The sequence below is a fragment of the Cnephaeus nilssonii genome, assembly GCF_951640355.1.
Source record: "Cnephaeus nilssonii genome assembly, chromosome: 22".
NCBI lineage: Eukaryota > Metazoa > Chordata > Mammalia > Chiroptera > Vespertilionidae > Cnephaeus > Cnephaeus nilssonii.
The window spans coordinates 12405858-12419464 of NC_137093.1; the positions used below are offsets into that span (position 1 = coordinate 12405858).

General features: G+C 63.5%; 1 protein-coding gene across 10 annotated transcripts in view; it reads right to left on the reverse strand.

Moving 5' to 3' along the window:
• The window catches only part of PITPNM2 (phosphatidylinositol transfer protein membrane associated 2), a 97613-nt gene that overhangs the window by 2806 nt on the left and 81200 nt on the right, over positions 1-13607 (reverse strand). For 6 of the 10 annotated variants that reach the window (XM_079762760.1, XM_079762765.1, XM_079762762.1 and 3 more), the window contains 16 exons: positions 11504-11751; positions 10892-11081; positions 10618-10737; positions 10202-10428; positions 9561-9739; positions 6819-6989; positions 6148-6300; positions 4928-5092; positions 4039-4182; positions 3124-3272; positions 2242-2358; positions 1780-1896; positions 1523-1671; positions 1274-1423; positions 281-464; positions 66-194 (listed from right to left, as the gene is read on the reverse strand). In XM_079762760.1, the coding sequence (XP_079618886.1) occupies positions 66-194; positions 281-464; positions 1274-1423; positions 1523-1671; positions 1780-1896; positions 2242-2358; positions 3124-3272; positions 4039-4182; positions 4928-5092; positions 6148-6300; positions 6819-6989; positions 9561-9739; positions 10202-10428; positions 10618-10737; positions 10892-11081; positions 11504-11751 (2592 nt within the window). The other 4 variants (XM_079762768.1, XM_079762767.1, XM_079762769.1 and 1 more) reach the window with 4 other exon arrangements.

The window sequence follows — 13607 nt, forward strand, 5'->3', positions numbered from 1 at the left end:
GCTGCCACAGGGCAGGGCTCTCGTGGCTGCCCCCCTGTGCTGCCCGCCACCACCCGCCCACTCACCTGGCACTGCTGCTGCAGCTTCTTGGTGGGCCGGCCCACGATGTAGATCTGCATGGGGGACAGGCTGATGGAGCTGTAGACCACCACGTCCTTGGTGGAGCCATAGGCCGCGTGCGCGCGCAGGTGCAGCTGAGGGTGAGACGGTGTGGGCACAGGCACGGCCTTCTACTCCCACCCGACCCCCACCTCCCCCCCCACTTCTGCCCAGGACCCACCTCGGAGATGAGCAGCTTCAGGAAGTTGGCCTTGTGCCGCAGCGGGTCGTGCACCAGGCCATCACAGAAGGACACCACGCCATGGGGGAAGTTGTGCTGGGCCAGCCACGCCACCACCCGCTGCTTCTGCATGTCGGGCCGGCCCGTCACATAGATGATGAGGTAGCCCAGGTCCTGCCAGTGCCTGGGGAGCGAGGGGCAGGCCTGGGTGTCCCACAGCCACCCCGTCCCCCTTCCTGGGCGACCCTGTCACCTTGCCCAGCCAGCCCCTACTTGGGCCACGGAAGAGGGCACCTCTGGCCCGGCTCTAGCAACAACATGGTGGCGGCCCTTGTGTAGCACCCACGCCTAAGCCACACCGTCCCACAGTGTGCCTGGTCTGTGAGGGCCACTTCCCAGCGAGGGGCCTGAAGCACCAACATCAAGAGGTCAAATGAGCCCTCACTGGTTTGGCTCAGTAGATAGAGCGTCAGCCTGTGGACTGAAGGGTCCCGGTTTTTATTCTGGCCAAGGGCATGTGCCCGGGTTGCAGGCTCCATCCCTAGTAGGAGCGTGTGGGAGGCAGCCAATCAATGATTCTCATCATTGATGTTTCTATCTTTCCCTCTCCCTTTCTCTCTGAAATCAATGAAAATATATTAAAAAAAAAAAAAAAAAAGGTCAAATGAAGCCGGGCTGGTGTGGCTCAGTAGTTGAGCGTCAACCTATGAACCAGGAGGTCACGGTTCCTGGTCAGGGCACATACCCAGGTTGCGGGCCCAATCCCCAGGGTGGGGCATGCAGAAGGCAGCCAATCAATGATTCTCATCATTGATGTTTCTATCTCTGTCCCTCTCCCTTCCTCTCTGAAATCAATAAAAAAATATACTTTTAAAAAGAGGTCAAGTGAAGGTCACACAGCTAATAAGTGCTGGTGCTAACTTCAAGTTCCCTGCCAAATGTCCCCTACTCTGGCACCCGGGCCCACCCACCACGCCCCTGGGGACCACTCACCGCACCACGTCCACGGCCCCGGCCCGCACTTTGGGGTCACTGCCCATGATGGACACGCTGGCGGCAAAGGAGCCGTCAATACTGAAGACCACGAACTCCGTGCCCCTGGGCAGCACGGTGATGTAGCTATCGGCAAACGTGTGGTCTCCCCTGGGGGGGGGCGGGCGGCTCATCAGAACTCACCAGAGTCCCTTCCTCCTGTCCCAGAGGAGGACCCCACCCGCCTGCCCGCCCCAATGAGGCGCATACCTGACCACCATCTTCACGGGGTAGACGCCCACGCCCAGGCGGTGCGTCTCGGGGATGGTATAGGACACGCGCCCGCTGCTGTTGGTCACCAGCGTGTCCAGGTACAGCCACTCACCCGAGGGCGGCTGCGTCATGATGTGCACGTCCACCTGGAGCCGGGCAGGCTGGTCACGAGTGGGCTGTGCCCCTGGCCTCCCACCCCCACACCCGGCCACAGGGAGGCAGGCAGGGCTCCCGCCGTCTCCCCGTGTCCTTACCTTCTCCCCTGTCAGGGTGACCATGTCCAGGGGCCCGTACATGAACCGGCCCGTCAGAACCTGCGGGCCATCCTCATTGGCAACGGCGTCATTGATCCGGTGGTTGGCTGTCACGTTCTGGGAAGGGGAGGGGCGAGGCTGGGTCAGGGTGGGGGATGGAGGGGCGGTTGGGGTCTCCTGGGCTCAGCTCAGGCCTCCCGTGGGCCTGTGGGGGGAGCTGGGCGTAAGACCAGAAAGCCCAGGTTCAAGTCCAGCTCAGCCACGGAGCCACGTGGCCATGGGGAAATGAGGGAGCCTGCGCTTCCCTGTCTGTAAGTGGGGTCCTGGCTCCGGTCTCACAGACTGAGGATAAAAGAGACAGCACACTTCCTGGGACTCAGTCATTGCATCTGTGAGATGGGTCTCCTTGTGGGGATTCCACAGGACAACACGCCTGGGGCCCAGGCACCAGAGGACCCTCACCCGCAGCTTCACGTGGGTTCTCTTGCGCTGCCACTTCTCTCTCGGCTTCGAGGGGGTGAACACCGAGACCTCCTTGCCGTCCAGCTCCAAGATGCTGGAGTTGTCGTGCCTCATGACCTGGGAGGGAGAGGGGGAGAAGGCACATGGAGCAGGCTCGAGCCTGGGCCTCCTGTTCTAGGATCCGAAAATAGGAAGCTGTTGCCCAGCCGGTGTGGCTCAGTGACCCATGAACCAGGAGGTCACAGTTCAAATACTGGTCAGGGCACATGCCAGCATTGCCGGCTTGATCCCCAGTAGAGGGCATGCAGCAGGCAACCAATCAATGATTGTCTCTCATCATTGATGCTTCCTTCTCTCTCTCTCCCTTCCTCTCTCTGAAATCAATTAAAAAACAACATTGCCCTAGCCAGTTTGGCTCAGTGGATAGAGCATCGGCCTGTGGACTGAAGGGTCCCGGGTTCGATAACGGTCAAGGACACTACTTCGGTTGCAGGCTCCCAGCCCTGGTCGGGGGCATGCGGGAGGCAACCAATCGAGGTGTCTCTCTCACATCGGTGTTGCTCTCCGTCTCTCCCTCTCCCTTCCACTCTCTCTAAAAATCAGTGGAAAAATATCCTCGGGTGAGGATTCTAAAAAAACAAAACATTAAAAAAATAGGAAGCTGTGAGGGTTTGGGGGGCACTATTCAACCCACTAGGGCCCACCCTCTGGGTCCCCCAATTTTACACGTGTCCCACGACTGCAAATGCATTCACCCCATCTCAACTTCCTCACAGGTTCTTCCATCCTGCTTGCTCTTGTCCCCTGGGGTCAGAGGGCAGGGTCCCCACCGTCCTCCTCGTAAGCAGCCCCTCTGGGTGCCCGGCAGTGGCACCCCGGTACCTGTCTCAGCAGGAAGGAGACCACATCGGTGGATTCCCAGTAGCTGGCGTGGAAGAGGTGCGGCAGGGCCACGGTGGGGAAGGCCGTCAGGGCATCGGGGCAGTACAGGGCGTAGTCGATCCGCTTCTGGCCCCACCACTTCGCAGCAACTGCCAGGAGGAGGCAGGGGCGGTGACGGGGCTGGGACCCCCGAGGGTCCCCTGACCCCTCAGTCCGGGCTCCGTCCAAAGGCGGAGACCCTCCTCCAACCGGGGAAAGGGCAGCAGCTGAAGCGAGAGTCCCCCTGCCAGGCTGGGTAACGGGGGCAGGGGAAGGGCCAGGGGGCAGGACAGGGGCAAGCAGGCGGGGCGCCAGGGGCAGGTGGGGGGGTGGGCTCAGGGGGGGAGGGGAAGATCCTTTGGAGGCAGGACGCGCTATCCCTGGTCCTGTCGCCGATCCTGGTGACCCTGCCCTGGGCCCCACTGCTGTGCTCCCCTGGCCCCCGTCCCCCCCAGGCCTCAGGCTGTGAAAGGCTTCCCATCAGAGGTTATTATAACCCTGGGCCCAAGGCAGGGCCTGCGTCCCACTCAGCGCCTGGGAGCTGGTGAGGTGGCAACCACCCCGGCTAGAGAGAGGAGGCTCATGCAGGAAATGCCCAGGAAACTCAGTAAAGGGGGTCCCCCTACCCTCTGCCGGCAGCCTGCCTGACCACAGTCCTGGCCCCCCACCCCCTCATTCCAGCTCCATGGGTCCCCCCCAACTCCAGCTGCTCCTGCCTCCTCCCTGGATGTGCGAGGGCGCCCAGCCCAGCCTCGGGCTCCCCGGTTAGGCCTCAGCGGGCAGGTGAGCAGAGCCCAGCAGTGTCATGTGCCTGGAAACAGCGGTGACCCCAGTGAGGAGGCAGCGAGTGGGTGGAGGGCATGTGACGCCCGGTACCTTCTCGGATGTCCAAGTCGGGGAGGTGGGGGCTCACCCGCCTGGCCTGCGGGCGGGGACCCGGGGTGGAGGGGGGTGGGGGGGGCAGGGCGAGCAGGGACAGGCGCCTGACGCTGGGGGTATGGCTGAGCGGCACGGGGGCCTCTGAGAACAAGAACAAGGGAGAGGCCTCAGCGCTGCCATCGCGGGCCAGGGAGGATGCTGGGAGCGTGCCAGGCCCCTGGGCCCTCCTCACAGGAGAGCACCGTACCAGCCTCTGCCCGGTGCCACGGCTCTGACAGGCAGCCTGAGAACTGTCATGAGGGCAGGGGGGGATGGCAGGGCAGCGGCTGGGGGCACTGAGGAGGGGTGACCTGCACTCCGCCCAGCTGCAGAGAATCTTCTGAGATGGGCAGGAGCCACCGAGCAAAGGCCGCCATGTCCTCTGCCCCCGGGGCGGCAGGAGTAGCAGGGGCCACAGTGAGGCCTCACCTCCCTGGCTCCCTCAGCCAACCCTCCGGCTTGTCCAGCTCCCCTCACTTGCCCAGAAACACCCCCTCAGGGAGCACCCCACACTCCACGCTCCCCCCCGCCCACCCAGGGCTAGGACCAGGCCCACTGACTCCCAGCTTTCTGAGCGGTGCCGCCAATCTCCACCCCCGGGAACTGGCCCCCTGGGCCGGCCCTTCTACCACTCCTTCCCGCCAGCGTCCTCGTGGACACCTGGGGCCGGATCGCTCCGTTGTGGGGCGTCCTGAGCATTACAGGGTGTCAAGCAGCATCCCTGGTCTCTGCTCACCAGGTGCCAGTGGCGCCCCCTCCCCAGCTGTGTCCACACATTGCCACCTATTCCCTGGGGCGCACACTGCCCCCTGCAGGACAGAGGGGAGAGTGCAGGGAGGGAACTCACTCTGGGCAATGCTGGATGCGGTGTAGCTCTCAGCCATGCCCGACACCTGGCTGGCGATGCTGATCTCACTGGCTCGGCGGAAACCCCGGGTGCTGGAGGCTGCGCCGGGCGAGGAGGGCGCCGTGTGCTCTTGGAAGAGTGCGTTGTGGGTCTGGAGCGCCTCCGCTGCAGGTGGACAGGGACCAGAGACCCGGGGGTAAGAGGCCTCGCCCCGCCTGCAGCCCCTGAGCAGTGGGAGGGAGGGTCCAGCATGGGCTGGGGGGCCAGGCTCTGCCAGGCGAGGCTGACACCTCCAGCGGCAGACCAGAGCTGGCAGCAAGGAGGGACCCAAGTGTGCCAGGGCCTGCCTGCTCAGGGCTGAGAGGGCAGGCACGGAGCTGAGGCAGGAAGGGAGGGCGGACAGGGGACCGACACAGACACAGTGGACAGGGAGTCAATGCAGCCAGGCTCACCCCCCCCTCCCCCCGGGCATCCTTCTTACCCCTCACCCCCCCCCCCCTGCCCCTGATGTGGTCTAGTCTAGCCTTCTTGCCTTCAGGGCCCAGCCCGGCCTCACCCACAGCCCATGGCAGCTGGGTTTGAGGGGCGCTAACAACAGGGGCCTGGGGTGGCTTTGCAGGGACGCCCTATGCTGAGGCCTCACATGCATCCCTCACACAAGGGCCACATTGACCGAGGCAGGAGGGAGGGCTTGGACCAGGCTCACCTGGGCCCGGGCTGAGGGCAGGGCAGAGCTGGGATAAGGGGCTCGGCTAAAGGACCCATATCTGGATGGATGGGGTGCAGGAGGTGCCTGGACCTTCTCAGGGAGGGAAGGAGTGAGGCCTGAGAATCCAGCCCCTCACTGGGACTGAAGGCTTCTCCCGGGGGAACAGGGGAGTCCCGGGGGCTTGAGGCCTCACCCCGTCTCCTGGCTGCCCTGCCAGCCTCACGTTGGGGGAAAGAGAACTCGGACTGGCACCCGGGCTCGGTGACCCTGGACAGCTGCTCCCCCCTCGGGGCTCCTGGGCCCCCTTGGCTTTGGCCCCCTCCTGGCTCTGCCCCGGTGTGCAGAGGGCGGGCACTGGGACCTGCTCTGCTGGACCTGTCCCGCCTGGCCCCCCTTCCTTCCACCTCAGTCCCACAAACTCCGAGCGGCCAGGAGCACGGAGGGGGGGGGGGGTCCCTGAGGCCAGCGTCAGCCAGTGAAGCAGAGAGCATCACGAACGGGGGTTACACACACTCAGCACAGCCCGGGCCCGGGCTCGGGCGGGGCCCGTCTTGCCAGGTGAGCTCGGGAACTGGGATACTGGTTTCCAGGAAGCCGTCCCCGGGGAGGGGGGTCAGGGGGCCGCCCTCCAGGACCAGCTCGGGGTTTCTCTGCACGGTCTCGACTGGAGGCAGACGGGGAGAGAACAGAGGACAAGAACAGACACTCATGTGGACCGTCCGGACAGGCTCCGACACAAGACACACGGGGCTTGAGGACCAGGTGACAGGACGACTGGGACACACGCCGGGGTGGGCGGGGCAGGGCCGTTCCCTGGGAGGGCAGCTCGCACACTCACTCCCTGCCCAGACCTACTCTGTGCCCCCCCATCCTGCGCCCCCATATCTGGGCTGGGCACCGGGGGCTCAGCACAGAGCCCCTCGGGTCCTCAGCTCTGCCTCCGCGGGCAGTTGGGACACAGTCTGGGCCCCTGGCATGGTGCTGAGACCCTGTCCTCATTCCTGACTCTGGGATCAGTGGGACCAGTGCGCCCTCACCTAGACAGGTGCCCAGGTTCTCAGGTGTTCAGTGTAGGCTGCCCTTCCCGGCACAGCAGGCCCACCCCGGCCTGGAGCACCGAGGAGCGGCACCCACCCACCCACCTACCCTCCCCCAGCACCCGGCCGCCCGCGGGGTTCTCACCCAGCAGCGTGGAGCACCCGTCCCCCAGCGGGTAGCGCTGGTAGCGGGGGATGCTGAAGGGCGGCAGGGCGTAGAATCGCCGCTCCAGCAGGGGCTCCAGACGCGAGGCCGACGGGTCCGCGGGGTGGAACAGGTTGTACACTTGCTGGCAGGCCGGCCGCAGCTGGAAAACTGGGGGCGGGAAGGGGGTGGAGTCGCCTGACGGCCAGCTCCGCCCCTAGAAGGCGGGGCCTGGAGCCAGGCGGGGCTTAGAACTGGGCGGGGCCTGGAGCGGGGCGGGGCTCAGAACTGGGCGGGGCCTGGAGCCGGGCGGGGCTCAGAACTGGGCGGGGCCTGAGGCAGGGCGGGGCCTACAGCAGGGCAGGTGTGGTGGTGGTCCGGATACGGAAAACCTGAAAGTGTGCCTATGAATTTGGGATCTGTTTGGACCATTTTCCTTTTATTAACCTTTTCTTTTTAATTGAAAAGTTAGCCCTGGCAGTTTTTTCTCAGTAATTAGAGCGTTGGCTCTTGGACGTAAGGATCGCGGGTTCGATTCCCGGTCAAGGGCACGTAACTGGGTTGCGGGTTTGCTCTCTGCCCCCTCCACCCACCTCCACTCCCCTGCATAGGGATGCGTGCGGGAGGCAACCAGTCCATGTGTCTCTCACACTGATGTTGCTCTCTCTCTCTCTCTCTCTCCTTCCCTCCCTCCCACACACACTAAAAAAAAGCAAAGGAAAAAATCCTCAGGTGCGGATTAACAACAACAACAAAATTGAAAAGTTATAATAACCATGGTAAAAAACGTTTTTCAAATACAAGAGTATATGAGAAAAGACTTCAATGCCGAACATCATGGCTTAGCCCGGCCCCCCTCAAACATGCTCAGAACACTTAGTTTGGTCTACGGTTGGGCAAAATCGTCTCCACAAAGCTTGTTTCACAATGCGCGGCATCATGAGAGAGTATCACACCACATACTGCTAGCCTGGGAAGATATCAGAATTCAAAATTTGAAGTTCAGTTTGTACTGACTGGGTATCGCTTTTGCACCACTGCAAAGTTGAAAAATCGAAAGTCACACCCATCATCAGTTGGGGACCATCTGTACCCAATTTCGCTAACCAAAAGAAACTCCCAAGAGCACGGTCACTTTCACAAAGAAAAGTAAAAAGAGGGGTCAGCATCTGTTTATAAATCCTCACCCGAGAACAGGTTTTTATTATTTTAGAGAAAGAGGAAGGGGGAGAGAGAAACATCGACTGGCTGCCTCCTGCACGTACCCTGGCCAGGGATCGAACCTGCAACCTTTGGGTGTACGGGACGACGCTCCAACCGACTGAACCACCTGGACAGGTTTCAGCGTTTGTTTTTCATGAGCAGCTGTAGAGGCAGCCGAGTGGCCCTGCCAAGCTCCCTCCCTGGAACCAACCACACCCGGCGTGGCAGCGCCCAGCCGCCAGAGCGCTGAACTGTCGGTGAGCATCTGCGCTTTATCTCCGTTTATTTTGTGCAGCTGTTAGCAAGACGCGTCCTAGGCTGTCGGAAGACTAGGAGACCTCATAAGGGTGTTATGCTTATTGTAAAAACTGGATGTAATTAAGCGTATTTGGTATCATTTGGAAGGTTATTTTCGGGTCTGGGAGCGCTCAAAAAAATGTCCCACATAAATTAATGGTAATTGCCTCTCTGATTTATGCCACGTTGGCGTACGAAACGTTTCAGAGGGATGCTCCACTGTCGGAGGGCGGGGTGTGTGTGTGGGGAACCTGTATAAGCTGTCGGTAGTGTGTGTTCACTTTTAAATCACACACATGAGCCCTGACTGGTTTGGCTCAGTGGATAGAGCGTCGGCCTGCGGACTGAAAGGTCCCAGGTCCGATTCCAGTCAAGGGCATGTACCTTGGTTGCGGGCACATCCCCAGTAGGAGGTGTGCAGGAGGCAGCTCATCGATGTTTCTAACTCTCCCTCTCCCTTCCTCTCTGTAAAACATCAATATAATACATTAAAAAAATAAAAATAAAAATAAATCACACACATGGATAGGAACATATGCTATACTTTTTGAACTTTGCTTTTTTTTTTTTTTCATTTAACACACAGAATTTTGGCGTCTTTCACATCAGCACGTGTAGTTCTGCCACATTACCCTCCACATAACATCACTGTCCCTACGTCAGGCCCTGTCCACTTGCTCTTGGGCCAGTGTCTAACCCTCGCTGAGCCTGTTTCCCCTCTGTTACCTGGGACTGTAACATGGGCCCCGCAGTGAGGATGGCAGGGCCACACTGGCTGATGCTGGGGGGCACCGGGCAGGGACCGCTGCTGACAGACTGCTCAGCCCCTACGTCTCGCCTCTGTCTGTGTGGACGTGAGGAGGGTCCCTGGAGCAGCGTGGCTGTGGCAGCTCCGGGGCTGCAAGGCCACTGAACCAGGAAGGCTTTGGGGGTGCCTGGCTGCATCCTTCTTCCTTTCGGGAAGGCCTAGGGCCTGGGAGACCGCGTCTATCCCCATCTGACCCCGGAAGGCTCCCTTTCCTATCCGGACCACAGCTCCCGGCGGGGGGCGGGGGCTTGGAGAAGAAATGAAACAGCAGGTGTTGGGAGCATGGGAGAGGGATGGGCCCCTGGTGCAGAGGACAAAAAAGAGGCTGATACGGGAAGGGGCCTGGGACGTGACCGTGGCCTAGAAGGGTCCACAGAGACCCTACGCTCTGATCATGTATCACCCGCCCCACCCCACCCCGGCAGGGCTCTCACCATCCAGGCTGGGGATGACCGTCTTCCTCAAGGCCAGGACCAGCCCCAGCGGGCACCCGAAGAGGAAGAGGTCGGCGACCTCAAAGTCGAACCTGCCCAGGGCCCCCGTGCCGTCCAGCATGGTGGAGCTGCTCGAGCGGCGGGAGCCGGGCTCGTTCCTCAGCACGCTCGCATGGAGGCTGCAGGGGGGCGCGCGCCAGGTCACACCGAGGCCCTTCTCGGGGCTGGCCTGCCCTCCGCGGCTCCCGAAGGAGGCCCCTGAGGGGTCATCAGGCCCGAAGAGGCTGCACCCCTGTGCTGCCTTCCAGGTGCAGCTGCCCTAGGGCGGCTGGGACACCTCTGAGGACAGAGGGTCCCGCCTCTCAGGGGGGTCCACTGCCTTTGGGACCAGGCTGCCCCGGTCAGTTCTGCCCCTGCTTCCCCCAGACAATCCGTTCCCTCTGGCTCAGGATGGCCCTCAGCGTGGACAGGACCACAGCTGTGCCCTACAACCCTCCTTCTCCTGCTGAAGAGCTGGGGGCCCAGTGAGGCTGGGGGCCCCCGGGACCCTGACACTGGCCGTCCCGCCCTCCGGGAGGCCCCGTCCCCCCCTGGCGGTGGGCCTCCTGATCTGACCCCCAGCCCCCGCCAGCCCCGCCCACCTGGACAGGAAGGCCTGGTGCTGCTGGATGGTGTCCAGCTCGTAGGTGGACGAGTCACTCCTCTTCCGGGGCAGCTGCCTTTTGGGGTCCTCGGTGCCATTGCTGCGGGGGATGTCGATGTTGCTGCGGCTCAGGTGCCTACTGCTCTCCAGGCTGCCGCCGCCGCCGCCGCCGCCGCCACTGTGCGACGAATTCACCAGGATGCCCGGGGACAGCAGGTCAGTGTCCTGGAACAGCCCACGCAGGCTCACTGCCAGGAGGCGACTGGCCTGCCCCCCTTCAGGGTCGTCCCTCCTGACTGCAGGCCCACTGCCCGGCCAGGCTCTCACCCAAGCCAGAGAGAGGACAACCCTGCCCCCCATGCCCCACTGTCCCCCCAGCCCGCTGGCCAGGGACTGAGCTTCTATCCCTGGTACCTGCACGCTGGCCACGCTGCCCCTGCGGCTGCTGCTCTGGCTCTCAGACACCGGCTGGCTGCTGTAGCATAAGGCGTCAAACGCCAGGATGCCCCCCACGCAGTCCCCGATCAGGCACACCTGGAGGGAGAGGGGCCTCGGGGCTGAGCGCCAGCCCTGCTTGCCGGGACGCAGGCTGGGGTCCACCGAAGCGCCTGCCACGGCTGGGCCGGGAGTCCAGGCAGGCCCCCCCACCGGGGTGTTCGGCCTTGCCTTCCCTGACCCCACGACTCACCTGCCCATTGAAAGTCACGCCCTCCTGGGACTTGATGAAGTCCCCGTAGGCGAGGTTGGCCCGCTGGATCACCGTGGCAACCGCCTCCTGGTACTGGGGTGAGGAGGTGGCCAGCAGGGGCAGGGCGGCCAGGGGGATGTGGTCCTGGCTGCTGGACAGACAGCCTTCGTCGTGGCTGTAGGGGCTGAGGCTGGGGGAGGGGGCCCGGTCAGGGCAGAGCCGTGGCCTCGGGTCAGCCCTGGAGCCTCAAGTCAGCCCTGGAGCCCCTCTCGCCTGCCCTGAGCAGCAGACCCGGAGTGCCTCCACCCGGAGAGCCGCCGCCATGACTCAGCAGACCCAGTGGGGACGGGCAGGCGTGGGACAGGGCTGGGGAGTAAGGCCCCGAGTCTGGGAGCCAGGTGAGCATCCCCACGTGGGGACACAGAGGCTCGACCCGGCCCCGGCCCTCCTGACTCTGGGCCCAGCCATCTGCATAGATTTTGCCACCTCTGGGCAGAACGGACTGGATGGCCTGTCTGGACGTCCAGACAGGTGTCCCAACATGGGGGGGGGGGCAGGGGGGCGGGAGGGGAGTCAGCAGGGGGACAGGCGGCCGCAGACCTGCGCACTCACTTGGAGACCAGGGCGAAGGCATCGGAGCAGACGGGCGGGCAGGGCACCAGGCGGATGGCGAGGTGGCCCAGGGCGCTGGGGTAGTGCACGCGCATGACGGTGTCGAACACGGTGGCGATGGTGTTGGTGTCGCCCTGCTTGGAGCTGGGGTCCCCGGCGCCCGTGTCCAGGATGGTGCCCCCGTGCAGCACCAGCAGCAGCACGTGGATCTTGGAGGGCGGCATGGCCAGCGGCGGGCTGACCTCGTCCTGCGTGGGCGAGGGGCGGGTGTCAACTCCCCCCGCAACGGAGCTCCTTCTCCCTCTGAGGACCCGACTCCAGGTCTTCAGCGGGTGCTGCTGCCCTCGGTGCGTCCGTGTCCAGGCACGGGTCTGTCTCGGGCCCCGCAGGCAGGGCTACGGCCGCTCCGAGTCACAGGGCTGCTTAAGGGGGCTGGGGGCTGGGCCTCGGCCTGGCCGCTCTGCCAGCAGCTATGAGCTCTCCCCCATCTACATGGGGCCCCTCCCCTGGCCCCACAGCCCCCAAAGCCTGCCATTTCTTGACTTTCCACGAGACCAAGGGCCCAGGAGCAGAGACGCCTGGACCGGAACCAGAGCTGAACTAGGCTGGGACGCCATCCCCAGGCCTCTCCGGGCCCCAGCTCCCAGTGTGACGGGGAGGGGGTGGCCCAGGAGCCACTGGTGAGCACTTGTGTGTCCTATTATGTCAGGGGGCATGGGGGTGGGGGAGTTGAATAAGGAGAGCAGCTTGTCCCCAAGGAGCCAGGGGCCAGAACAGGAGTTGAAGCACATGAGGGGGTGCGTGAGCTGGGTCACCGATGGCAGGAGGCGGGGCAGCAGCAGGACCCACGTGTCAGCACGGAGCCTGGAGGAGGGTTGGGCCCTGGACCCGGGGAGGCTGCCAGGAAGGGAGAGGGGGTGCCACAGGCCAGCTCAGGGCTCCGGGTAAGTGAGGAAGGATGGCTGGGCTGCCTCACCCCCAAGAGGGGACTGATCCATCGGCCAGTGTGGGCCTGGACGCAGTTTGGGGGCGACACCTGTCCCCACACAAGGACGGCCTGCTGCTGCCCGCCGGTGGGGCAGGAATGAATTCATGGCCCAGGGCAGGGTGGGACCACCAGCTGCCCAGACCACAGGCCAGGATGGGACCGCCGCGCTCGGCCACGGGGTTGGGCAGGGCTGGGTGGTGGGGAGCTGAGGAGTCCTGCCTGTGTGCCCTCTGCTGGGACTGTTTGGGAACCCCTGGGGGTCAGTCTCAGACACAGCTTCTCCCACGTGAGCCTGCGTTCCCTGGGGCACGCCCTGCCGGAGCCGTGAGCCCCGTGGGAACAGAGCCCACAGTACGGGGGCGACAGGCTCTGCGAAGCCAGGGGACCCGTCCGCGTCCCCGTAAAGCCACCTCCTCCCACAAGGCCGGGCGAGGAGGCTCCGGTTTGGGGGCTTTTGCCGGCAAGGGGATCTGGCTTGGGGTGGTGGTGCCCGGCACCGTGCTGGGCCACCAGGCACACCCTCGGCCGATCTCGAGCACGGCCCCCTCTGCCCCTCCCGGGGCGTCAGAGCTGTGTGCCACGTGGTGGGGAGGGGGCTCCGTCTGCTTTATCGCCATGGACCCGCAAATGGAAATCAACACCCCAGTAACCTTTCTGGAAAAACCCATCGGACCTAAGACCTCAGAGCAGAAAACCCCAAAAGCGGGGGAGGGTTAGCATGGACGCTCCTTCCCCCCACAAACCCATCTACCCTCCCCAGGGGTCCCCGTCCCCAGGGGCCGTCTGCACCTTGGGCAGCTTGCAGCCAGAGCAGGGTGGTGGCCGCAGTGAGTGACCCGCCCCAAGTGCAAACAGCTCTGACCACCCACGGGTGGAGCAGGAGGGGCCTGAGCTCCGTGCAAAGAACCCCCAAAGCAGACACAGGCACTCTGCGGACACAGCTTTATTGGGCACTGAGAGCGCCGCCCGTCCCCCGCGGGGTGGCGGCCGCCGGCCTCATCACTTCTGCCTAGCCGGCTTTTGCGTCCTCCCCTTCCATCTCTTTTTCTTCAGGAAATGCAGGAAGGCTGAGCACAGGGTGGTCTTATGTTTGGTCTGGAATTTACAAGTTGCTCA